At 38.9% G+C, this 27,416-nt stretch overlaps 2 protein-coding genes across 2 annotated transcripts in view; one reads left to right on the top strand and one right to left on the bottom strand.

Moving 5' to 3' along the window:
- The first annotated feature begins 1,750 nt into the window (after positions 1 to 1,750).
- On the top strand, positions 1,751 to 10,352 carry LOC134624148 (interferon-induced protein 44-like). Its single transcript, XM_063469127.1, has 8 exons — positions 1,751 to 1,816; positions 1,894 to 1,935; positions 2,033 to 2,066; positions 2,204 to 2,399; positions 4,948 to 5,100; positions 5,240 to 5,411; positions 9,841 to 9,941; positions 10,089 to 10,352. The coding sequence occupies exons 2-8, from the start codon at positions 1,896 to 1,898 to the stop codon at positions 10,263 to 10,265; spliced, it is 873 nt and encodes a 290-aa protein (XP_063325197.1). The 5' UTR covers positions 1,751 to 1,816; positions 1,894 to 1,895; the 3' UTR covers positions 10,266 to 10,352.
- A 3,959-nt stretch (positions 10,353 to 14,311) lies between these two features.
- Positions 14,312 to 27,416, bottom strand: part of LOC134615614 (NLR family CARD domain-containing protein 3-like) — a 182,888-nt gene continuing 169,783 nt past the window's right edge. Inside the window, exons 4-8 of the mRNA XM_063460173.2 lie at positions 19,667 to 21,479; positions 17,350 to 17,523; positions 15,813 to 15,986; positions 14,561 to 14,607; positions 14,312 to 14,385 (exon numbers count right to left, since the gene is read on the bottom strand). Of these exons, the coding sequence (XP_063316243.2) occupies positions 14,312 to 14,385; positions 14,561 to 14,607; positions 15,813 to 15,986; positions 17,350 to 17,523; positions 19,667 to 21,479 (2,282 nt within the window). The remainder of the gene's footprint in view (positions 14,386 to 14,560; positions 14,608 to 15,812; positions 15,987 to 17,349; positions 17,524 to 19,666; positions 21,480 to 27,416) is intronic.

Here is a 27,416-nt window from a genome sequence, read left to right as displayed (position 1 = left end):
AAGATCACAGTCTGCTTATGTAAATTGAATGATATCCTAGGAAGACAGTACAAAACTGTAAAAAATTACAGTAAAATACTTTGACATTACTATTTTTTCACCCGCTTGCTGCTACTACTGCACATTCACCCAATGTATATACTTCATATATAATGTTCTTCTTTCTACCCCCCCCCCCCATTTTTGCACATGTCGAGGAGCGTGTCAGGATACATTTCACTGTGTGTTATACTCGTATAACTATGCATGTGACAAATAAAGAACCTTGAACCTTGAAACTAAACAGAGCTCCCTGACAGGCACAGCCAATCACATTGGCCATATTTGTCACATGACATAGGACTCCAGTAGAGAACGTAATTTAACTCTTTCTGCACCGCTGGGTGGATGAGACGTTGACAGATCGTTTGTTTTTTTTCTATCGGGTTTGTTTTTCTTTACTTGAAGAGATCAAATTATTGGTGGGGACAATTCAGTAATCGCTGGATATTGGTGGGGACATGTCCCTTCCGTCCATGCCAAATCTACGCCCTTGGTGCACACGTCTAATGTCGCTCACAGTGGTCCACGGGATCGCTCAGGGAGTTTGTGTGTTCGCTCTGACACATGAAAAATTAGAGGGAACATTGAAGCCGGCCAAGGTCAAGAGCTGTTCACCCTCCGCTTGAACTTAGCTGAATTCCCCATTTCTGCCTCCTTTATTGACAACAGTGATTACACGAGTAAGCAGTTACACATTGTTCCATTAACACGTGACAGTCTTAAGCAGGCACGTGTGTGAGCAAAGTATACATCTGTCTGTGTCTGTGTGTGTGTGTGTGTTCCGCCATACCATACAAGGCTTATCAGTCGCCCCCATACAGGATGTGACCTTTCAACGAACTTAACATGTGTACGTGCCGAAAAGCAGAAGCGAACGTCTCGCTAAACTATAAAAACAGGAACTTACATCTTAGAAGAACAGACCCTTGTGGTTTCTAAATGTGTATAGCAACAAGACAGCTTCCTCCATCTTATGTATGGACAGAGTGCACACCGAAGCTTATAATATTTACTCTTTAAGTGTGCGTGTGTGTGGGAGGGTGGGTGGGGTGGGCTGCTTTTAACCATGTAAAGCACTTTGTGCTACATTTTTTGTATGAAAAGTGCTTTATAAATAAAGATTGATTGATTGATTATAAACCCTAATAAGGAGAAACATTTTATCAAAACACATACAAGCAATGGTTTTATATATCATATCACAAATGACAATCTCAAATTTTTACACTCACAATGATCTTCTGCATTTAACACAGAATTTATGGTGTTATACAAAACACGAGGGTTATGTCAATTAATAGCAATTAGTTGAGAAAAATAGGAGTTTTGGGCAGTCTTTACTGCCCTCTGATAAACTTTCCGGCGTGTCTTAAGAGCTTCCAGAGAGACGTGCAGCTTGTAATAATTCAGAACCTATTGTGTGGATACATGACTTTATATGATGGAAGTATATCAAACTCAACCAAATGAAAAACCACAGTTAAAATTTTATCATTTTCCATAAGTCACTAAGATAGTGACACAGCACATCTGTAATCAGTCTGACCACAGCACCTGGTCAGTCTGTAAGATTAAACATTTTCAGTAAACGTGAGAGTGGAAACATCAATATGTTGCTGTTTTTATGTTATCTATAAACAAGATGAAAATGAAAGTAACCTGTGAACCGGGGGGATTCTTAGAAGTCACGTGTTCTGTAAAAATGAAAGTAAAAACAGATTTGGAAGACTTTAAGACTGTGGATAGGTTCACATTCTGGCTTTGTCCAGCAAAGGTAGGTTCATTTTAATCCAAAGCAAAAATGAAATCATTTATTTAAACTTTGAATTAAGTAAATACTTCATGTTTCAGTTATGGGTTCTTCGTCTTCAAAAACAGCTCCTCCATCTCCACGTACGTTTATTCAAAAGCTATAATCATACGAGTTGTCATCCAATAAAAAATGTACTATACATTGACATTATTTTCTCTTTAAATTGTTTCTTGTCAGTTCTTGAAAACCCATGGAGGCAAATTAACTTTGGGTGAGTGAAGCTCATGGAAAAAAATACATTTTATTTACCGTATTCCTTCTATTTAGTCAGTGAACTATCCAGTTGTTGCATGTTAATTCATTTTTTCCATCTAAGGTGTGAGATAATATAATATTTCCTTTGAGCAGAAAGAACCCAACTGACCAGCATTTTGTGGAGAACTACAAACCTCAGGTTGAAGAACAAAAGCTTAGGATCCTCCTTTATGGTCCATTTGGAGCTGGAAAATCTAGTTTCATCAATTCTGTAAACACTGTCTTACAAAAGAGAGTACATCGTGAGGTTTTGGTGGAGAACATATCTGGTACCAGCTGCACCAAAGAGGTATGGACAGAGTACAACTATGCCAATAACAGTGAATATGTGACTCACTAAATAACTTGTAGCCAGAGCAGTGATCTGGCTGTATCCATGAATGTGCAAGTTGGTGAAGGCTTTTATCTATGTTTTACTGTCATGTATGCCAAGTTAACATTAGGGCTGGGTATCGCCACTGATTTCTAGAATCGATTCGATCCACGATTCGATTTGATTCAATTTAAATCTGGGAAATTTTGCCTCAGACAGTCAGAAATATTAGAATAGAATAGAATTAGAATAGAATAGAATTCAACTTTATTGTCATTGCACATGTCACAGGTACAGGGCAACGAAATGCAGTTTGCATCCATCCAGAAGTGCTTTAGTGATATAGATATATTACAATATATATTAGCAATAATATAGATGTGTAAGTATATTACAGAAATGGGTCTATTATGGTATGTTATAATGTACACGGTGTGAAGTATGTTATGAATATTCTATAACTATAAGTATGTACAGGCTGTAGTGAGTACAAGCTATGTACAGGCTATGAACAGGATATAAATGTGAAATAAAAACTATACAGAAATCTGAGATATACAGTTATACAGAAATGTGAACTATGCAAGTTATAAACAGTTGTAGGATTAAAAATTATCATATGTACAGAATGATATTCACACAGAACTATACAGTAGTGCAGTTAAGATAAGTGAGGTATGTGGATAATTGTGATAGTGATAAAGTGCTAGTGGTTGTGGGTGTGTGTATGTTCAGTCCATGAGTTTAACGTGGGTCAGATGTCAGGAGGCAGAGTTCAGGAGTCTGACAGCTGTGGGGAAGAAGCTGTTCCGGTACCTGGTGGTCTTAGTCCGGAGGCTCCTGTAGCGCCTCCCAGAGGGCAGGAGGGTGAAGAGTCCATGTGATGGGTGACTGGGGTCTCTGATGATTTTCCCAGCCCTTTTCAGACACCGCTTCCTGTAGATGTCCTTTATGGCAGGAAGTGGTGCTCCGGCGATGCGCTGGGCAGTTTTCACGACCCTCTGCAACGCCTTCCGGTCCGAGGCAGAGCAGTTCCCGTACCAGACAGATTATAATTCAGATCAGTGCATTTACATATTTTTGTATCTATAAAAAGGAAGCTGACACTCGCAAGACTTTATCAAAGGTGTGAGCGTCACAGCAGATGCTTTTGTGTCAAAGTAGCTGAAGATAAAACACAGAAAAACATGAAGGTGATTTTCCTGGCCTGGGATTTTATAAAAATATTCTGCAGTACATCAAAAACGAAAGAAAACCATTAATCAACATATGAACGTTACCTCTGACGTTACAGTGGTTTTATTAGAGACACGGCTAAGTGTTTTGCATTTTGCATAATTTTAAAAAGTTTAAATTTGTTCAGTATTGAACAGCAGAAATTAGGTTTTCTTTTTGGAAGAATGTAAAAGGGAAAAAAACAGCGGCCAACAGCGCTGTAAACAACAGTAGACTTGTGGGTATTATATTTAGACAGGAAACTGTTCTTGAAGTATACAGAGAGAGCAAGAGAGAGAGAGAGAGACACAGACAGAGAGAGAGAGAGAGACACAGACAGATAGAGAGAGAGAGCTGTGCATGAAGTGTGATTTTATCGTGGTGGAAGCAAAACAGCAAAAGTAAAAGGGAATTCATGACAATGTTTATGTGAAGCCAAATGTGAACCGTAGTTTGGATCTTCTTTTGCAGCTGGTTCAGTCAATATTGTTTGGAGAGAGATCAAACTAATAGCTTTAGAATCAGCGCAAAAAAGGCGTGACCCGCCGAAAACACCAGAGTCAGCGAGCTGTCGGCTTTCAGCCCCGACCCTGTCCTTGCCGTCAGGTGAGAAAGGCAACATCTCACTGATTCTGATCTGTCGGCAGGTCCGCGCTTTGTGTTTACGCCATAGTGCAGAATCCGTGTACCTGCTCTCATTTACTGTTTTAGCTGTTTGGTAGTTGTTGAAATTTTGTGAGGTTTAACCTGAGATTCTGGCGTTTCGGGGAAAATAAATTTATATTAAAAATCGATTCAGGATTTTAATGAATCGCTATCACGATCGATAAATAGATTATCAAAACCCACCCCTAGTTAACATGTGGTGGAGACCTGGCATTGTATAGTCTTATGTTCTGCCAAATGAATGCACCATGTTCAGATCCTATCAGTTACATTATTATTATTAGTTATATTACTAGATACAATAGCTATTATTGTCTAATTTCGTTAGCCTCTCCCCCATCACCAGCTTGTGTTACAAATGCCGCTTTCTCGTAGTAGTGGCACTCTATCAGTGCCAGATTCTCTATCAGATTCGCCCCTTGCTCACCACTTCTGGTTTCAAAAGGCCAAAATAGGAACTTACAAAATTTTCACCTTGAAGTTTCGGTATGGAATTCCACTAACCCAGGGGTGATGCTGTTTTGGCAACAACTTATGAAAATAACAAAATTCTTCTGAATTTATTATCATTATAGGACCTGTTTCTCAAAGCGTTTGAATGTGAAAATAAATAAATGTATTATTCTTCATATGTGATCCACAGTATAGAACCTACAGGATCCGGAATGGAAACACCTTTTACCCTTTTGTCCTAAATGACATGGCGGGGTTCAAAATCACCAGCAGAAGACAGAGAAGAATTCATGTGAAAGATGTCAAACAGGCACTGAAGGGTCGCATAAATGATGGTTACAAGGTAGAGTTATTTTTTAAATTCGGCAGTTTTAAAATTCTGACATTCAGTTAAAAGAAAAAGATCTTTATATTATTTTGGTAATTTTTCAGTAATTCATCATTTTACATTATTTGTTTTATATTTACACTTTATCTTTTAGTTCAACCCTGAAAATAAACTGTCAAAAGATGATAGATACTACAACAGAGCTCCAACTGAGAACGACAAAGTGCACGTTTTGGTTTGTGTTGTTGATGCCAACACTGTATCTCTGATGAATGATGCCACTGTGGAGGTAATGCAGGATGTCAGAGATGAAGCCAGTGATCTGGGTGAGCAAAAATCACTGTTTCTTCTTTTTACAATGGGAACTAACTGCCTTAAAAAATCTAATATAAGCCATCATTACTTGTTTTTGTTTATTGTCATTTCCGTGCAAACACCCATCAATAAAGAATAACACTTATTCACACTGTTAAGCTATTAGTCAGTTCTTAATTCCTTATTTTTAAAGCATTATTCTTTCTTAGTATATAATTTATAAATGCAAAATGTGATTGACAAAGTAATTAGATACAAATTTACATATATAATGACTAAGCTATGAGCTCATTGTATGTGAGTGTGTTAATAGAGGTTTAAGAAATACTTATTTTATAGTTAAGTATCTTGCTTGAGCTCATCAAAACAGAAGATTGTTTTTGCCTTATACTACGGTGGCCCTGAAGTGCAAACCACAAAAACAAATCACAAAACGCACAACAAATCTCTTAACGCAAAAACAAATTGAAAAGCGCAACAACAAATTCACTTAACGCAAAAACAAATTGAAAAGCGCAACAACAAATTGAAAAGCGCAACAACAAATTGAAAAGCGCAAAAACAAATTCACTTAACGCAAAAACAAATTGAAAAGCGCAAAAACAAATCACAAAACGCACAACAAATTGAAAAGCGCAAAAACAAATTGAAAAGCGCAAAAACAAATTGAAAAGCGCAACAACAAATTGAAAAGCGCAACAACAAATTGAAAAGCGCAACAACAAATTGAAAAGCGCAACAACAAATTCACTAAGCGCAAAAACAAATCACAGAACACACAACAAATTGAAAAGCGCAAAAACAAAAACCAAACCGGAAGAGGTAGGTACCAATGCTGCAACAACAGGCATCACTGATTGGGTGATGGATCCGGTAGCCTTTTGAACCGGAAGTTGTTCTGCCGAACGTGGTTATGAGAAAGAGCAGTCGACGGATCCCAATTCAGGGTCTGCAGCCCTAAAGTACGCAGCCTCAACGATCCTCAAGGGCCGCGTACTCAAAGACCACTAAGGCCGGAAGTGCGAGGCTTGTGAAATGGGACGGTCTAGCCTCCGTCGCGCTGCCCAGGTTGCCTAGCAACCATAACACCAACCGCTGGAAACGTTTCATACAGCTTTGACGGAAATGAAGGAGAACATATTTTGTTCGTGTGTTTGTTTCTACACGAGCTTTGTGTGATTTAATAAGTATCTGAGGCTGAGACCACAGGACTGTAAAATATGATTGCTGCCCTTCATATCTGTACTGAACAGTCATTTAAGATTAGCTAGTAAATAACAATTAGCTAATGTTGTTCATGAGACTAAAGTCAGTGTAAATATGATATGGCCAATATTATAGTTATTAATCATAAGTTATTACAGCAGTGAGTTTGAACTCTCAAATCAAATAACTTCTATTGTCACATCACATGTGCAGGTACACTGGTACAGCACATGTGAGTGAAATTCATGTTTACTGAGCTTCAGTAAAGATTCAAGTTGCAGTTATTTATATGTCCTATCACATTAAATCTTCACTCAAAGACAAGTATCTTTGACAGTGTATATGTAGATGTATTATATATAAGAGACAAATATTGTCCGTGTAATATGTTGGCATTACTAAATTTGGCTCAATGCTTACATATATGTGTAAAAAGAAAATGTACGAGCTGTGATAACTGTTGCTGATAAAATAAAGAGTAGACTGATATATTAAATATTCCTTTATTGGGTGAGAAAATCAGACCATGTCATAACTGCTTTAAGTCATACAGAATAGATATCAGAGCCTTAAACAGACTGACTTCTGCTAAATGGGTCAAACTGGGCAGAAAGTCTACAAACACATAACATCCTTATAGAATATGATGTAACACTATAGATCAACTTACCTCAGAATATATAAAGCATATAAACAATTACAGCAATATGATGCAACAAACACAGTAGTGCTACTAATCCAAAATACTCAAAGCTTCATAGAACTGAAACAAACATTTATTTTTAGCTCCATTCTGCTGCTGATACATACTTTAGGTTTCTGAATATTAAACTTGTTGCTGCCTTTCATAGTGTGTAACTTGAAGGCCCTGAGTACTTTCTCCCACACTGAAAACACTGGGATGATCAAATTATGTGAACATTACCTAATAATGATTCAGGACAGATAATTAGTTATGTTAAACTTTCCTAGCAGTCCTTCACAAACAGGGAACAGTCTGTCTATTCTCTCCATCTGTCAGCTGCTGCTGGCTCTTCCTCCTCCTCTTCCTCACACACTGCTGAGTTTGTCCTGGTGGATCATCAGGGGTGCAAAGCCTCACAGATGATGTGCAGCAGTGGGTCCCTCAGTCTGTCCTCACTCTGGACACTTGCAGTTGTCACACATGGAAATCAAATGTGTGATAAGCTGCAGGATTCAAACACAAGTGTAACTTATAAGCACATGTTCATACTTTTATTCCACAATCAGAGAGAAAGAAACAGAGAGAGAGTGCAGGACAGACAGACAGGTGACAGTCTCAGGTGTATACACTGCTACAAAACAGCACAGAGAAGGAGGATTTAGTGTTTGTGTTATTATGAGTGCTAAACAAGAAGAGTCCCAGATGGTCCAGTGGACGCATGTGTGACTCCTGTGATTAAAGCATCTTTCTTTCAGCTTAACGAGTGAACCGTCAGCTCGTTCAAGCACACGTTAAAGTCCATTTGGCTCGACACCACCGAACAGAGGCAGCAATATAACATAGCTAACATTAACAGTGCAGTGAATCCTGCTTGTGCCGTGATATTCAGGACTGCAAACCGAGCAGCATCACTGACTTTCAGCTTGTTGTGTTTGTGGATATATGACTGACTTTAATTATCCATAAAATCATCACATTCTCTGTAGGATTAAGGTCAACTATTGTATTATTATATTTTAAATGCTTTAAAACAAAGTAAACGTTGAAAGTACAAACATCGCTAATGGCAAATAACGACATCTGGCCAACAGTAATGTTTTAATGTTCCTCATTATTAAACATTTGCACATAAAAAAGTGACATCATATTCAGTACTTACGTTTAACAGTTTACTCTTCGGCCGCTACGCTTCTGCCGTCAGCGGCAAAATTATCCACAGTGACTGCCGCGCTATGAATTGTGGAATATGTTGGGCCACGAAGTCTACCCCGCCACAGCCTTAAAATTCAGGGAAATGAAGGCCGAATTTGAGGACCGCATTTCGAGCAGCCTTTGAATTGGAACAGCCTTCGGCGCGCCGCTGTGACGTAATCGGCCTTAAAATGCATCCTTTAAGGCTGCAGACCCTGAATTGGGATACAGCCAACATGTTTTGTCCAAGTTGTGGAAAAAAGTTGTTAGAGCAGTCACCAAACTTCCGAACAGAACAACTTCCGGTTCAAAAGGCTACCGGATCCATCATCCAATCAGTGATGCCTGTTGTTGCAGCATTGGTACCTACCTCTTCCGGTTTGGTTTTTGTTTTTGCGCTTTTCAATTTGTTGTGTGTTCTGTGATTTGTTTTTGCGCTTAGTGAATTTGTTGTTGCGCTTTTCAATTTGTTGTTGCGCTTTTCAATTTGTTGTTGCGCTTTTCAATTTGTTGTTGCGCTTTTCAATTTGTTTTTGCGCTTTTCAATTTGTTTTTGCGCTTTTCAATTTGTTGTGCGTTTTGTGATTTGTTTTTGCGCTTTTCAATTTGTTTTTGCGTTAAGTGAATTTGTTTTTGCGCTTTTCAATTTGTTTTTGCGTTAAGTGATTTGTTTTTGCGTTAAGTGATTTGTTTTTGCGCTTTTCAATTTGTTTTTGCGTTAAGAGATTTGTTTTTGCGCTTTTCAATTTGTTTTTGCGTTAAGAGATTTGTTTTTGCGCTTTTCAATTTGTTGTGCGTTTTGTGATTTGTTTTTGTGGTTTGCACTTCAGGGCCACCGTATTATACAGCATTTGTAAGTGAAAATGAAAGAATTGAACAAGTGTGAGCTATCTTCACAACAGCAAATGGCACAAAGACATACAGAACATACAAACAGGAAGCAAACATAACCCACCTGAGATTTGCAGAATGTAGGTAAGCTCAGAGTCTAAACCAGAGTTTGTAAGAGAGGGCTACACTGAGCAATTGGAGCCACAGTGTATCAGTTTCTTTGCTAAAACACCCACAGTTTCCCCTTGTATATCCTGTACATTATCTCAACTGTCAGTTCTATTCCGCCAACATCAGACTTATATGTGCTAACGTAGCAGCTCCAAGTACCTGGTCTTTGGATTCACAGTTATAATCACAGTTCACAAATCACAGTCACAGTCGTAATCACAGTCATTTAGAAGTTATCAAATTTTTCACGAGTCTTCCTCATAGACCACAGTCTTTTATGTACAACCAGAAGTGTTAGGAAGCACTTATCTCACATCACAATCCATTCACCCAACATTTGTGTTGTATTTGGTCAGGGATTCCACAAGTGGCAATTTTTACCAAAATTGACGAGGCTTTTCCTGAGATAAACGATTATGTGACAGATGTCTACAAGAGCAAATCTCTGCAGCAAAAGGTATATTATTTTAATACAGTTTTATACAGAAATGCAATATAATTAAACTGTCAAAATAATTATCATATTTTTTTGTAATTCTGTTAACAACCCTGATCTTTGATCAGTAATTTCTGAACTTTTTTATTTTTTTTAATTTTTATTTAGATTCAGCAGTTCAGCAAACGTGTGGGCACCCCTATTCACTCTATTTTTCCAGTGAAGAACTACCATTCAGAAACAGAACTGAATCCTGCCATTGATGCCATAATAATGAACGCCCTGAGAAACATCATTGAAATTGGAAATGACTCTCTCAACGAAAAGTTACAATCCCAGAGCTAGACATCCACTGCACTGAAAGTGTAGTTTTGGTTCAAGTGTTAAAACCATTACAATCATTGTATTTGGTAAATTGTGTGTGAGTGAAAAGCATGGTTTGATTAAAAGTCTGAAATCAAGAAATTTAATGTCTATATTTCTCTGAAAATTTACAAGATGTGTTTTAAGACTAGTAGAAAAATAATAATCCTCCAAATTTGTTTTTTAAATGTTTATTATTAAAATTGTTGTAGTTTCCTGTATTACCATAATACACACATGAGGAAATTAGGGAGATATGAACCCCTGGGTGAACAAAAATTCCTCTGAATGTAATCAAGAAAACAAATCAAGAAGCAACTAAACATTGAAACCTCTGAAACAGAAGGGGGGACTTATAAGATATGAGTCTAATCTCCTTGGTGCCATCAAAATGGGAATCAACATGAAAAAAATTAAAAGAACTAAAACTTCAAAAATCGTAGAACAAAAATCCTCAAACAATATATATTTTTTAACAATATACCAATATAGCTAAAGGCCAGAGGTATAATACATCATTTCATCATCACACTGTTTTTATTACAGTAAAATTCTGCTTAAGTAATACAAAACATTACAAAAATTCAAATAAGAGTTTTTTGTCCTAAAAGGAGTCAAACTTAACAGAACTAAACTAAACTTTTTTATAAAGCTCCACAGCAAACTGCTGAACCAAAATCAAACTTAAATGAACAAAAAAAAACTACCAAACAACCGAAACACAAACAGAATCTTAAATACTGGCTGATTAGATCAACTAAAACACATGGGGGGAGACAAAAATGGCAACAACAACAACAAAAAAAAACGTAAATAAGTGAGATCTCCATAAGTCTGGAAAACACACAAAGCTTCCATAAAAAGGGAAGCAATCTTACTCTGGCAGGAGTTCTGGCCTACAGGGAATGGGACTTACAGTGGCTTGCAAAAGTATTCGGCCCCCTTGAACTTTTCCACATTTTGTCACATTACAGCCACAAACATGAATCAATTTTATTGGAATTACACGTGAAAGACCAATAAAAAGTGGTGCATACGTGAGAAGTGGAACGAAAATCAGACATGATTCCAAACATTGGAGTCAGTTAAATTAGCATCAAAGCATTTTTGATTCTGGATCCAACTCAATGCAAGAAGGCAAATGTGACCCAGCCTGTGTAGAAGGTTAACAGACTACATCATCCATCATTTTAATGGGTCACCTTTGACAGTTTTATGGACAAAGTGAGTTCAAAGATCAACAGGTGCAAAGCCAGCTGCACAGTAAAAACAATGAATGCTCCCGACAGTTTGGTCAGTTCTGCTGTCAAAAGTAATCTATAAATTTTGGAAATGAGGGGTTTTTGAAAACTTTGGGTAGTTTAGGCTGTCAGAGAGTGTCAGGTGCATCTTCAGCCGGGCCAACTTTAATTAACCCCATGTTTGGTCTTGTCACCAAAGGCCATCCCAGTTATACTTGTTCGTTTGGCTCTCGGCGAAGGCGGTCGCACTTTTCTCCTCTCCTCTCCCTTAGCTTCCCTGCTTAGCCTCTTGTGTCCTTGTCTAGTCTCGTGTTTTTTTTTTATTACTTTTCCCTGGAACACTCTCTCACAGTCTGTTCTCTAAAACCTAAAAGAGAATTATGGATTGGATCAACTGGTCTCTGAATGCAATTGACACCCCTTTCTCAACGAGAAGTCTGGGCTCGGGTGAGCCTGAGTGCTGAAGATATCTACCTATTCGGAACCATGGTAACAGGGTTTTTGCTGATCGGAGCTGGCCTGGCCCTGGCTTATCGAAGAATTAAGGAAGCGGAAGCAGCTGTTCAAACCCCCACAAGGCTGCCTGCTGGGACTGAAACGATGGGACGAGGCGTGAGTTTCTCAAAATGGGCTCATTGAGTGCAGCACGGATAAGATCTTGGAGAACCGCACGGCTGCCGTGAATACTCAGAACAAGACCTCTGAGTGCAAACTGGATCACATCTGGAGGGGCTCGCTCAGAATAACACCTCTGAATGCAAATTGGATCACATCTTGGAGAAGCTCACTGCGGTTGTGAGTTCTCAGAATCGGCTCTTTGAGCACAAGTTTGATAACATCATGGAGAAGCTCACGGCTCTCCAATGGGAGATTGAGAGACCAGTGTCGGACTGTTGGAACAGCTTTGAAATTCATATGAGTTGTTCGCAGTAAAGTAAAACCACCATCACTTCTTGCGGATACCCCTTTGGCGCCAGCTGCGGTCGCAGGGCTGAAGCTGAACAAAAACACCCTGATAATGACTGTGTTTAGTCTGTTCCTTCCCATTCCATGCAAGGCCACCTGGGTTGGCTGGAAGACTGTTTACTTAGCCTAGCAGGGCGAAGGACACTGTCTCAGCTGAACTCTGGATACACACACACATACATATACACTGATATGCACACACTCCTCCCCCCTCCCTTTCCAAACGCCTTCGACGCTTATTCCCTTCCGATGCTGACGGTGGATCATGGAGACCAGCGCATAGGCTGCAGGCCCGGATGTACTGTCTACATTGGCTGTCTCTCACCCTTTACCCACCCCTGTTGCTTGTCATGTGTTTCTTTGGTGTATTACATTTTACATTTTTTATTAGACATTTTTAAATTTCAACGTGACTTTTAACTGGAGAAATATCGGATATATAAACGTCTGCAACAAACTGATTCCAGCTTCTACCTCATGATAGGAATGTTTTTGTGGCTCAAGATGACCTGATATCTTTCATGATGGATACATTTGACACGTGTTTCACATATTATAGACCAACAAGTTATTCATAGCAGTTTAAATACGGGGAGTCACTTTTGGGCACAGCAGACAAAACAGAGCCAATATTTCCTTCTTTATTTAAATGACGTGTGTCACAGATGTGACCTAGTAAAGTGTAACTGAACATTAGTAACGTTATTAACACTCTCATTGCGTGCTTTGGAGTTAGCCTCAGCTAAAGTAATATACTAGCAAAAAACTATTTCCAGACTCAACTTCCATCACACAGATGATGCTTGTGGCAAAAGAATAACGTTCAGAAGCCTTTTCATTATTAAATCTGTTTCTATTCATGAGGAAATCATATTCAAACTGATTAAATAGACATTTATCAGTAGTTAGCTGCTCTGCACCCGTCTCAGTGTGAAGTGAACTGGAGTCTGTCTGTACTGGATCTGGATTCATCGTCGTCCCTCCAACAGCGACACAGCGATCACCAATTGGTGATAACGACCTACTGAGGCTGCTAGCAGGTGCAGGAGGGCCAATCTGAGCCACAGTTATGGGGCTGATAACTGCTAATAACGCCCATTGATGGACTGTTAACTCAGACTGAGGACTTATTTTGAAAGCCGTTTCCTGGAGCAGGACCCTGAACAATTAGAAAAAGCTGGTTTTAAAACACTTCATGTCATCTGTGCCCATTAAACTGAAATCATGGAGTTCATCTTCTCACCAGCAGATGGCCACAAATTACCATCAATGAAGAGTTCAAGGAGATGTCAGTGACATCAGAGCTGTACGTATTGATCTGATCAATATGGAAGTTCATGTTTCTGTGATTGGATCCGTTTTTAAAAGCAGCTGTTTTTATACAATGAGAGAAACATGAGAGATGCTGAATGTACTATTACTATTGGATGTCCACTTATTCAGCCATGATGGAAACATCCCATTAAGAAAGAGAAATCAAACATTTGGATTCATTTTAATGAGCTCAGACTTGTTGAAAATGCAGAGGAACTGGTTGTGAACGCAACTTCAGATAACACAACATACAGATATTCACTGTGAAGCTTTGAGTGGAAAAAGACTGAAAAACAACATGTGGATCCTGGAATAATGGGAGCTTCCATCTTTAAAGGACTGAAGAGAAAGAAGTTTACAAGGAATCATTTAGAACAGTTTAAAACATCAACTGATTGAATCCATGAATCTGAAAATGTGTTTCTGGGTGAAAGAGACAGACATGTACAGACTGAACTATCTGTTCAACAGTCAGAGTGTTTCTCTAACAGGAGACACTCTTTACATTCAACTCAACACAGGGACACTGAGGCACCAGGAGAGACATAAAATCCGGGTGTCGATTGTGAGTTGACAGGAATCTGATGGAGAGAACAAACACAATCCAGGTGCAGTTATTGATCCATCATCTGTTCATTGATTGACACTTTGATGATGACTCCTGACATCAGAGATGTGAATGAGTGATGTGAAAGTTTGAAGATGGTTGAATGTGTGCTGCTTTGTTTTCATGAATCACATTAAAAACACACTTACACTTCCTCAGACCTGGTCTCAACCATCGGACTCCAGCAGGCTCCACCCTGAAAGGAGGAGGGGTCAGAGCAGCACAGTCTCTCTCAGCATCGACACATGGTTCTCATACACATACTATTAGACACTGATAAAGGAACAGCAGTTTCCCAAATACACTTCAGTCTATACGTGGATTTGAAAATGGTGAAACTGCTGATGATTTGGACTGGTCCTGGATCTGCCAGTACGCCACTATATTGAATTAAATAGGACCAATTTAAACTGTGACCTTCATTATCTTTATTTTCCTTGTCTTTGTTCTCATTCATGACCTTTAATATTTGTTTACTAATGTCATGACATGCATACCACACATCAAAGTGTCTAACAAACCTTGTACAGTTCAGCAACACTTATTCTCTTCCTTTTTTAGCTGAGTGAGTAGTAAATGCTAGGAAAGCCGCTTTGCTTCTGTCTAAAATTTTGGTAACCATGACATAGTGTCAGGGTCTGACCAGCTCTGCTGGGCCACCTGATCGTTTATGTTTGTGTTTATTTTGATGGAGCCGCACTTCCCTGGAGGCACGTCCACCAACACGGAAGTAGTTTCTGCACACCGCCGATTAATTAACACTCACCAGCTGCCATGAAGTATCCGCCATCAAACCCCGATGTATTTAACACTGTGACCAGGCTTCAGTCAGCACTGGATCATTAGACTAAGCTCGTTAGTAGTGTTTTGATAGTGTGCTCTTTCATACTCCCTTTCGGATTGCTTCTCACTCTTTTTGTCTTTCGCACCAGGAGGTGGAGAGGAGAACACAGGAGCTGATTCATGAGCGGGAAATTAACGCACGGAGTGTCGCCTGTTTTGCCATCGCCACACTCCACTTTGGGGAGCTGGGTGAATTGACCAAGGGAAGCCATGGCCGAAGGATTTCACACTGGACTGTTATTATTTCACACTGTAAATAAATTCACTGTCTCATTGCAAAAGGAGATCTGCGTTCGAGTCCGCTCCTTTCACACACCACGACCCATAGTCTGACAAAATCTACATTTAATGCCTAATCGACGATAAATTATCTCTCGTACATATTTTCTCTCTTATTGATATCAAACAAGAGAATAATAACTAAACATTTATTTTAACATGGCCCAGTAAAAACTTATTTTTGTTATTGTTACATTTGCATGAAAGAGTAAGGATGGGAGTGAAGGATACAGGAAATATTTCTAGCTCTTCCTCCTCTGTCAGACATTCTCTCCATACCTGAGAGTGTCCAGTCTCCAGCCTGGATCCTTCAGTCCAGCCGACAGCAGCTTCATTCCTGAGTTTCCTGAATGATTGTAGCTCAGGTCCAGCTCTCTCAGATGGGAAGGATTGGAGCTCAGAGCTGAAGCCAGAGAAGTACACCCTTTCCCTGTGATCATACAGCCTGACAGACTGCAGACACACAAAACAACCATCCATCTGTCAACAATCATTTTCTGTTTGTCAGATATAACAACAGCTAACTACTTCAGTCCAATCAAATTAATTTAACTTTATTCATAGGTAACACCTTAAAATGTTAGAGACTAACCCACAATCAGACAATCCAATGTGAGCAGGTTTTGGTGATGGTGGGAAGAAAGAAATTAATTTTACAGAAAAATACTGCCAATGAAAATAGGCTCCAGGAAGCTCAGCAAAGCCCTGACTTTCTATTTTTTTTTCCCCCAGACATAAATAGCCACAATAGTTGGCCATTTCTTTTATGAATAAAGCTGCTATAAAAGTTATCATTTTCTTCTTAAACATGCAATATAAATTAAAAAAAAGTCCTAGATCTCTAAACTGACCACTACATGAAATAATTCTTTTAACAGATAAACAAAAATGTGAATATGAAAAATCTTTTGTTTATATTTCTACCGAATTCAACCCAAAATTAAATAAAAGATTATTTGACAAATCTATACAGGTGATCACAGAAAAGTCTGAATCCTGACCTTAGAGTTTCCAGTTTACAATGTCGACCTTTCACTGAAACTGAGAGAAGATTCACTTTTGAATCATGCAGATCATTGTTACTTAGGTCCAGCCCTCTCAAATTAGAGAATTGGGAGTTGAGGACTGAGAATAGAGCTTCACAGCTTCTCTCTAAGGAGTTACAGTGGTCCAGTCTGAGAAATAAAAGATAAACAATTAAACTAACTCAACTTTTGTTAAGGTGCGGTGAGGAGTTACAAAATTCAGTAACATTCAGTCCTGATTTTTTTTTTCTTCAGAAATTTCCTAGTAAGATGTGAACACAACAGACGAATTACTGCAAAGCAAAATATTACTTTATCTGACCTCAGAGTATTCAGTTTACAGTTGAGACTCTTCAGTCCAATAGACAAAAGCCTCACTGCTGAATCATGCAGTTTATTGTTACCCAGATCCAATTCTTTTAAACTAGAAGACTGGGAACTCAGAATTGAAGACAGAGTTTCATAGCTTCTCTCTGAGAGGTTGCAAATATTCAATCTGAAAAAACAAAACAAAACACAAACATCAAAACAAATATTGGTGTCAAACTATAATCAAGTTATAGTGAAGATCTACTACTAATAGCAATATTCAATTTTGATTTATTTTTTATGTTTGTTTTTAAGAATCCCTATTATTTTGTGTTAAAGTTAGAAAAAAAAGGCTGTTTACTTTATTATGGACATGCATATTATGAAACAACAACAATTACATACAAATGAACTTTATTAGCCAAATCCTTTAATTGGTTGATTTTCTAAATGAATGAAAAGAAATTAAGACAAGATCTGACCTGAGCGTTTCCAGTCTACAATGTGGACTCTCCAATGCAGCAGAAAAAATCTTAAATCCTGAATCCTCCAGGCTGTTAATACTCAGGTTCAGCTCTCTCAGACTGGAGTACTGGGATCTCAGAACTGAGGACACGCCTTCACATCCTGTCTCTGAGAGGTTAGGAACACTAAGCCTGAAACAACAAATGCAGTTTGTAATGAAAAGAAATCTCTTTATACCTTTATGCACTGAATATATACAAGAAAAATACATATTTATGTACGCAATAAAATTCATAATTAACACAATAATCAAATCTTGTATATTTGCTTCCCCAGATGACAACTTTAGTGCATTTGGTATTTGTTCAGTAAAACCACAATTGCATTTTATATATTTAAATGGAAACCTGTTTGGGGCTGAGAGATTTGGTCAGAGATACTTTATCTGAGGCAATGTTTGAACTCTCAAAAACTATCTCTCAAAAACTAATGACATAAAAGCAAGTATTTAGTGAAATTAATTTTTGCTATGATCTAAAGAATCTGATTCTGTTCATGTAGGTGTAAGGTTTTCAGTGAGAGGAACATTTTGTGGTCTCTTCTTAGATCCATTAGCACTGAGCATGGCTGTTATAGATTGCAGCTTTCTCTCATATAATCTTTCAGTACTGCTCTGTCTCCGGTCATGGTGCGACTGCTCTCATATTGTTCACCTGCCACTGAGAGTGCACCTTGGATGGTTCTTGTATGGCCTTTCTTGCGTACTTCTTCAAGTGGTACAGGCTGTGAGTGTTCGTCTGGTAGTTTCCCAAGGCCTCAGGTATGAACAGCTTGCTGTACTTTTAGAGACCTTATTAGTTGCACCTTTCTGCAACTCCAATAGTTTGCTAACTTGCCTCTGTTCGAGACAAATTCATATACTGAGCAGCAGATATACCACTGACTAGATGTTCTTTGTTGTGGCAAATGTATCATATACAAATACCACCATGGGACCTTAAGCCACATTGCTATAAATACCCTAAACTCAATAGGTGGTACTCAATTGCAATGGGTAACAACCAAAAATGTGTCGAGTCAAATTGCTTCAAGTCAAACCTCGTAGATACTAGTGGGAAAGGGATATTATTATAGCAAAAATGTCTTGATGCACGTTCAGTTATCCAGGTAAGTAAATCCCCAAGCGCTGATTCTGTTCATGTGGATGTAGCATTGGCAGTGGGAGAAACGTTTAATCACTCATCCAAGTGACTTCTTCAGTATCAGCTGACTGCAGGTTTCCCCACTCTTATAAACAGTACATTTGCATAATGACTGAAATTAGCACCATTAATGAACAATGGGTTTGTGAGGTCTGTTCCTTGATCCTTAATATGCAATTTGTCATGACCATTGATCAACAACCACTGATCAAAGACCACTGATCACTGATTATGACCATTGATCAATGGCCATGAGTACCATTCACAGAGAGTTAGAGAATGGCTGCAATCACAGCATTGTAGGATGGTGACAGATAGGCCAGCTCCTCGATACAGAGATGGTCTTTCCCTTTTCATGTAAATTGCCTCTCTGACTCCCCGCTCAAACCAGCGTTCCTCTCTGTCCAGGATGTGTGGATGGTGAGTCAGACCTTAAATTCCGATCCATATACATTGGTTTATGGTAGACATCAACTTTTAAGCGTCTGCTATTATCCCGTGAACATTGATTATGTCATGTGGATACACTGGATACACTGGTCCGTGACTAATTCTGGACATCTACATGACGTCCAAACTAGGTCCATGAATTGGCCAGCCAAATGTGACCTAACTTGGAGGTCAATGTGATGTTCAACATTTGAACTTTGTACTGAGTAATGTTTTTAGATGTCCTAAGGATGTCTAGGAAAGGGAATTTAAATGATTAATAAATGTAATATGTTTTAATTTACAAATATTAACATTTTGTAATCAACATAATTTATATGACTATGCTGTTTTATTGTTTAAAGACTTAAAGTCTTAAAAACAATAAAACAGCACCTTTGTGTGCACCTTTCAGCAGCACATTTTAGCAGCATGGTGGTGCTGTGATTTACACTGTTGCTTCACAACAACAAAGTCCTTAGTTTGTTTCCACCAACATCTGACAAATGGTGGAATCCCTGGGGGCAAAGACCCTGGTTGGTTTCCATGTTCTCCCTGTGTTTGCATGGGTTCTCTCCCGGTACTTCGGCTTCCTTCCAGAGTCCAAAGATATTTAAGAACCAACCACAATAACCTCTATTTACATTTAGAAGCAACGAGTTAAAGGTCAGAATAAAAATTTTAAATGTGCAGATATACTTACAGAGCTTTATTGGAGGCTTTGACCACTGGCAGCAGCCTCAGAAGAGCCTCTTCTGAAGCAGAGTATTTCTTCAGGTCAAACACGTCCAGATCTTTTTCTGATGACAGTAAGATGAAGACCAGAGCTGACCACTGAGCAGGAGACAGTTTATATCTAGAGAGACGTCCTGATCTCAGGTACTCTTGGATCTCCTCCACTAGAGAACGATCATTCAGTTCATTCAGACAGTGGAACAGATTGATGTTTTTCTCTGAAGACATAGTCTCACTGAGCTTTTTCTTGATGTACTGGACTGTTTCCTGATTGGTCTGTGTGCTACTTCCTGTCTGTGTCAGCAGACCTCGCAGGAAAATCTGATTGGTCTGCAGTGAAAGACCCAGGAGGAAGCGGAGGAACAAGTCCAGGTGTCCATTTGGACTCTGTAAGGCCTTGTCCACAGCACTCTGGTAGAAGTCTTTCTCTGCAAATTCTTTTGTCACTGAAGATTCTGCTGTTTCAGACTTCTGGGAGGTCGTTTGTTGTTCTTCCAGCAGATTGACTCCAGAGTTGATGAAGGTCAGATGGACATGAAGAGCAGCCAGAAACTCCTGAACACTCAGATGGATGAAGCAGAACACCTTGTCCTGGTACAGTCCTCTCTCCTCTTTAAAGATCTGTGTGAACACTCCTGAGTACACAGAGGCTGCTCTAATATCGATGCCACACTCTGTCAGGTCTGATTCATAGAAGATCAGGTTTCCTTTCTGCAGCTGATCAAAAGCCAGTTTTCCCAGAGACTCCATCATCTTCCTGCTCTCTGGACTCCAGTGTGGATCTGTCTCAGCTCCTCCATCATACTTGACCTTCTTCACTTTGGCCTGAACCACCAGGAAGTGGATGTACATCTCAGTCAGGGTCTTGGGCAGCTGTCCTTCCTCTCTGGTTTTTAGCTCATCCTCCAGAACTGTAGCAGTGATCCAGCAGAAGACTGGGATGTGGCACATGATGTGGAGGCTTCGTGATGTCTTGATGTGGGAGATGATCCTGCTGGCCTGCTCCTCATCTCTAAATCTCTTCTTGATGTACTCCTCCTTCTGAGGGTCAGTGAATCCTCTGATCTCTGTCACCATGTCAACACAGTTAGGGGGAATTTGATTGGCTGCTGCAGGTCGTGTGGTTATCCAGAGGTGAGCAGAGGGAAGCAGTTTCCCCCTGATGAGGTTTATCAGCAGCACATCCACTGAGGTGGACTTTCTAGGGTCAGTTAAGATTGTAGTTTTGTGGAAGTCCAGAGGAAGTCGACACTCATCCAGACCATCAAAGATGAACACAACCTGGAAGTCTTCAAAGCTGCAGATTCCTGCTTCTTTGGTTTCAGTAAAGAAGTAATGAACAAGTTCCACCAAGCTGAACTTTTCCTCTTTCAGCACATTCAGCTCTCTGAAAGTGAATGGAAAGATGAACTGGATGTCCTGGTTGGCTTTGTCTTCAGCCCAGTCCAGGGTGTATTTCTGTGTTAAGACTGTTTTCCCAATGCCAGCCACTCCCTTTGTCAGCACTGTTCTGATTGGTTCATCCCTTCCAGGTAAGTCTTTAAAGATGTCTTCTTGTCTGATTGTTGTTTCTGGTCTGTCCGGTTTCCTGGATGCTGTTTCACTTTGTCTGACCTCATGTTCATCATTGACCTCTGCAGTCCCTCCCTCTGTGATGTAGAGCTCTGTGTAGATCTGATTCAGAAGGGTTGGGTTTCCTGCTTTAGCGATGCCCTCAAACACACACTGGAACTTCTTCCTTAGAGCAGATTTAAGTCTAGGCTGACAATTTTGAAGAGCCTCTGAATAAATAAAAATATATACAATAATAGTAAACACACTTGTTTCTTCTCGCTTTTTTCTCTGAGTTTTCCTCGGACTGATGTAGATCTAAAATTACAACAAAGACAAAATGTCATGGATTATAACAGCACCATTCTGCTATTAAGGTAAAGAGAAAATGCTTTCAGTCACATTATGACTAAACTGAAAAGCTTCAATTTTAGGGTATCTGCCCGGAGGAAAAGGACAAAAGGTACTTTTGTTATCATTCACTGTGAACTCTTGGTTTCTTACTCTTTACATTTTGGTCGGTGGTTCTTTGCACATTTTCTATCTTGGATTTGATTTTTTTTTAAATTTTTATTCTGACTCTACTACTTAAATCTCTGCCAAGATATGCTATGAGATTAGCTGGTTATGGTACCAGATTAATGTTTTTTAAATATTCTTTTATATTTTCATGTTATCATCTCTGTGTGTTTTAGTGATTGCACACAGGGCAGGAGGCATGATGATGACTGATATCTAGTAACATCATCTCCCTCACAATGTTTGTGTTTGGTTTCATATAGGCTTCTGACATTGATGAAAGATGGGCACAAATATCACTATGTGTGCTAAAGATCACTAATGAGGTTCCTGTTTTTCAAATCCTTTGGAATTGGAACAAAAAACTGGGGTGCAGGGCAGGAGAACACCCAACCCCCACTGCAGAGGCCAGGAAAGGAAGCCACAGGTACAAGCCTGAGGGAGGGAAACCCCAGGGTAAGCAATAGAGAGAGTAGTGGAAGACTACTGAGGGGAGTGCCAAAGGGCAGCCTCCCTTACTCTATAAACGTGTGTGTGAGGTATGCTCCTCAGATCAGCCTTTAGCATAGGAATGCATAGGATGCAGGGTACTGATCTCCAGATGCATCTGTAAGGAAAATGGGTAATAAAACGATTGTGTAAAACTTGGAAACATCTCTGCATGATCTCTACCAAGACAAAAGAATCGGAGAGACCGGCGTTGTCTCTCAACAGCCTCTTCTCCAAATTTTGGCACTAACTATTATCAAATTGAATTGTCAAGATGTCCCCTACTGCTACAACCACGTTTTCAAAAGAGCATATGAGGAGAATTCAATAATTCACATTAAATTCCAACTCTAAATTAGAAAAGGGGAATATACACCTTGTGACTCTCAGAAGAATGGAACAATTTTTCTTCGAGGGATTCTAAAGCACTCAAGAAGTCACACAAATGATGCTTACATTTTTAAGGCAATCAATTTTAACAACTAAATAAGACTTCTCAAGTCAATACAGCTAAGAAGTTCCAGTTTGATGAACAGCTGTTTAAAACTAATCTGTGTAGTCTGTTTTAAGTCAAACACATATGTGAAATAATTTCTTCATAGTCCTGCATGACCTTTTGGATTTTTTTTTATTTGTGAGCAGCACTGTATAACAAATCCAAATGCATGTTGTAGAATGAAGTTCTTGCCTTCTGTTTTTTGTTATATTGATCTCTAAGGTTTTACACTGTCACATCTCAACAAGCACTGAAAAGAGACCATTCTTACAGAAAAAAGCGACCTTACCTTGCTGAGCAGATGGATCAGAGTATAAATGCAGTTGAGAGAAAAGAGATTGATCTTTGATCTGAAGATGTCGGATCATTATCCTGGAGGCTTTGTCCCCTTTCTTCCTTACTGTATCGATGAAGCTGCGGGCCTTATCTGCTCTGACAGGGTTCCCTTCCAGTATCGAATCTTTCTCTAATTCATTTAAGACACCATCAGTTACCAGGGCCTCAAGGAGCTGTTTAAGGATTTCTGTTGAAACTCTCCAAACAAAGGCTGTTCGCACCCTGACAAGCTCCTCCTCTATAAGAAGAAGAAAGAGACATGAACATGTATCCCACTCAAACTTTGCTGTTTTAAAAGTAGAAACTCTGAATCTTAAAAATCTTCCATCATCTCATATTTAAATACTGAATTTTGAGGTCTGTTGGTTCAAAATTTTTAAAAATGCCAGTTGCTTTCTTTTCCAGGTTTCTTAGACTGGCAGTTATCATGCAATGGAAATGTGCCAAAGAAGGATTAAGACATTTTACAACACATTTCAACATGACCATAAAAACTGTTTGCTTTTGTTTGTTTTTTAAAGACAAGTACAGTGGTCCCTCGCTTATCACGGAAGTTGCGTTCTAAAAATAACCTGCGATAGGTGAAATCCATGAAGTAGCCAGCTTTATTTTTTACAATTATTATAAATGCTTTAAGGCTGTAAAACCCCTCACTACATACTTTATCCACTTTTCTCAGACAGGCATGAACATTTTCACACTTTCCTCTCTTGTTTAAACATAAAGTTCAAACCAGAGAATTCAACGTTAATGAATCAATGGTACAGAAGTAGAGGAAGCAAGAAGAATGAGTTGAGTAAAGTTTGATTTATCTGACTGTTTTTTTTCGCTTATGGTTCGCATCTTTCTCTGCCTTTTTGGTGCTACCGCAAGTGCCTTTAACGGTGCAAAACATTTTATTGACATTGTTGTGTTTGTTAGGGAGAAAACAAACAAAGATACAGAACAGCACTTCATAGTCATATTGCTAGGGATCAAAGATTTATGTAAATTTGACAAGCTGAACGCATTCTGTACTGTACAGGAGACACGGCACGAGATTGATTGACAATGGTCTACAGCGAATCAGGACGCAGAACACCTGATTGTTTTGTTTTGTTTTGCTAACAGTGCAGTAAACAAAACAAAACAAAACAAAGCATGCAAAATTGCACAAAGAAAAAAATCTGCACAACAGTGAGGCCATGAAAGGTTGAACCGCATTTAGCAAAGGACCACTGTATATACATAACGATGTGTAAATGCTTTGGCAATTTTTCCAAAAGACATTACAAAAAGGGAAAGAAATCTACCTAATATCTAGAGATGTCATCACACAAACCACTGGTCTCCTACCTGCTGATGAAGCTGCTTTGATTAGTGGTTCTTCTACAGGTTCTTTCATCATCTTTCTATAAAAACATGAGAAGATGATTTCACCAGAAGAAACAGTGAACACAGCCTATGTGACACCGTGACACATTGCCGTGAAAAAAGTTTGAAAGACTAGTCTAAAGATAGTTAAAAGTTAAGAAACAAGGATGGTGTTTTAGAGCTACTTGGAAAGGCTGCCATCACTCCAGCGCCATCTTGCATCTTTTAGACAGTTGTGTGGATAAACTTTATGAATATACCTGCACTCACACACACAGGCGTATAAACAGGTACTCACAGACGCACACTATCTTGGTCAGCTGCTACCTCTAAAAATGTCAAGTATCATTAATACTGTGTGTGGCTCAGTAACATTTAATAGTTATTATTTAATGTCACTCATGCTTATTCGTGTTGTTGCTGTGGTTTCCCTGTTTTGATGTTATTGGGTTTTTTTTCTGTTGTTGTTTTTTTCAGCAGGTGTTGAAGAACATTTTCTTTTCTTCCTCTTCCCCGCTTCTTTGATATTTTTCTGTGCCCTTCTGTTAAATATCTTCCCAACTTGTCTCTCTTTTTTTCTTTTCCGTCCCACTTTGTTGTCCATTGTGATTTTAATAACTCAAAATAAAACAATCCAAGCAAAAGCCATAATGGTCTACTTGGGAAAATAAATCGCACTTATCTTTTTTTTAACCTTCAGACAAGATTTCTGATTACTACACTGCCAGACAGTACAGGAAAAGAAATAAAACAATAAGCACCTGAAGAATTAGATGCTTTAACCAAACACAGCAACAAACTGGATCGAACCATCAAGCTCACCAGATGGACATAAAAGAAAATAAGTTATTATTCCTGGACTGCACCATGCTCATTAAAGCCTAAATGCCAAAGAAAACAACACACACAGACTAGTAACTACTCTTTGACTCACCATGCACTGGCATAAAGAAAAGAAAAGAAATGAAACAAGAGAGCACAGAAAATATGTAGTTATATAAACTGCACCTTCATTAAGTCAATACAGACACGGAAAAGGGACATCCCTTGTATTAGTTAGGTGATGTTAATGCTAGTTTATCCAGGGACATTTAGTTAAAACTGATTTTCTAAACCCTCTTATGATAACGATGAAAATCTGCACTTGAATCATATATTGATTATTTGATTTTAAGCTACAGTGGTGATGTACAGATGCAAAACTACAAAAACTGTTTATTTGTCCAGCAAATACATGTTACCACAGACACTTATAACAGAGTCCACAGACCCATGGCCACACATTTCAACCCCCACCCATGCCTTCACTCATGTGACCCGAATAATAAGGTCATGGGACTCAAGGTCAAAGACTCTAAGTACCACCTCAAAACCAACAACCCCACAGCAGGTTAAACTCCAGGGTTTTCTCGTCAGCTAGCTTTACAGATTGCTTTTTAAAAACGTAATTTAATTTCATGTTTCTAAACAACAAAGTGTATTTTAAGTTCTTTAAAGAGACAGTTTAGATAGGATCAAGGGAATGACATGTCTGCAGCTCATATAGAACAACAAATAGTTAAAACTATATATATATAGTTAAAATAGTTACTAAGAGCTCATCTTTCTGTAGCAGAAAACTGTTTTCCTTTAAAATTATTTAAACATTCTTCTGACCAGTCACTCTTTAAGGACACAGTCCTGGGTTCAGGTCCAGGTTTGAGTCTCTGATGGATCCTAAAAAAGTTCAGCTCTTCAGTAAAAACCTCATCACACATAAAGTGATAGATAGATACTTTAACAATGACATGAACTTACTTTTTATCCAATGTATTTTTTCGCCCCAAATCACGAAAGAAATTCTTCATCCGTTTGCTCTTAGATGAAACAGTGGGTGGAGGTCCAGGTTGGTTTCTGTGAATAATGATGGAGCAGTGATGTGAGTGCAGAGCTGTGACATGGAGAAGAGTCATGGACAGTTAGAGATGGTCATCTCACCTCTGAGCTTTGGTCTGGCTCTCATGTTCCCCACACAGAGTGCTTTTAGAGGGAGGGACTCCCTCCTCTCTGTCCTCACACTGATCCATGCTGCTCAATTCAGCTCACACACACTTTCTACCTTCACCTGCAGAGGAAACACAAATCATTCATGTGCACATCAACTGAAATCCTCCTTTCCATCATGTGTGCTGTCCAAATATCAGCTGCTTCTTTCCTGCTTCATCTCAGTGTCAGCTGAAAGAATGACAAACCCACTATGTATCAACATTTGATGGATGATGACACAGAAATGAGAAATGATATTGACTTAAATGTGTCCTAATGATAATGAGCTTTGATGAGTTTTGATGAGTTGTGACTGTGTGAGGTGTTACTATGATGTTGAAACACTGGGGCTCAGCCCAGCCCTGAAATCTTTGCTATTTTCACTTGCTAACAGCTGTTTAAAGTTATTGAGTGAATTTAACAGTAAAGTGAATGTAAATGTGAGACATTGTGTGCTCACAGCTAAAGGCTGCGATGAGCTGTGTTAGAGCGTCTTTCACACAATGATTCTTTAATAAACACTCAGAGCTCCATGTTGATGAAGCAGTTGCAAATGATGCTAAACAATGTTCTGTGTAAAGCTCATGATCTGGATGATTGATCTATAATGGATTACTTGTACATGTGTAATGTGTAAGGGCTAATGTCTCACGAGAACACCTTTACCGTTTCTACCCATAGTAAATGCCACTGTTTTATTCAGAAAAAAACATTGCGTGTATTTTTTTAATCATAATTCTGGCCTATTAACACAATTTAAAAACTGGTAGTTTGAAGTCCTCACTTTCGAATGGAGACTCTGGGTTGCTGCATCTTGTTGCTTTGTCTTAAATTGGTCATGGGACTTTGACTCTGCCACTTAATTAACCCACTGGGGTCAAGGGATGCGACCCCAGTGGGTTAATGAAGTGGCAGAGGATGGTGAAGGTGCTACAGCAGAAGTTAACCA

The sequence above is a fragment of the Pelmatolapia mariae genome, linkage group LG3_W, assembly GCF_036321145.2.
Source record: "Pelmatolapia mariae isolate MD_Pm_ZW linkage group LG3_W, Pm_UMD_F_2, whole genome shotgun sequence".
Lineage (NCBI taxonomy): Eukaryota > Metazoa > Chordata > Actinopteri > Cichliformes > Cichlidae > Pelmatolapia > Pelmatolapia mariae.
Note: the sequence above shows the minus strand (reverse complement) of the source record. Positions and strands in the feature narration are given on the sequence as shown.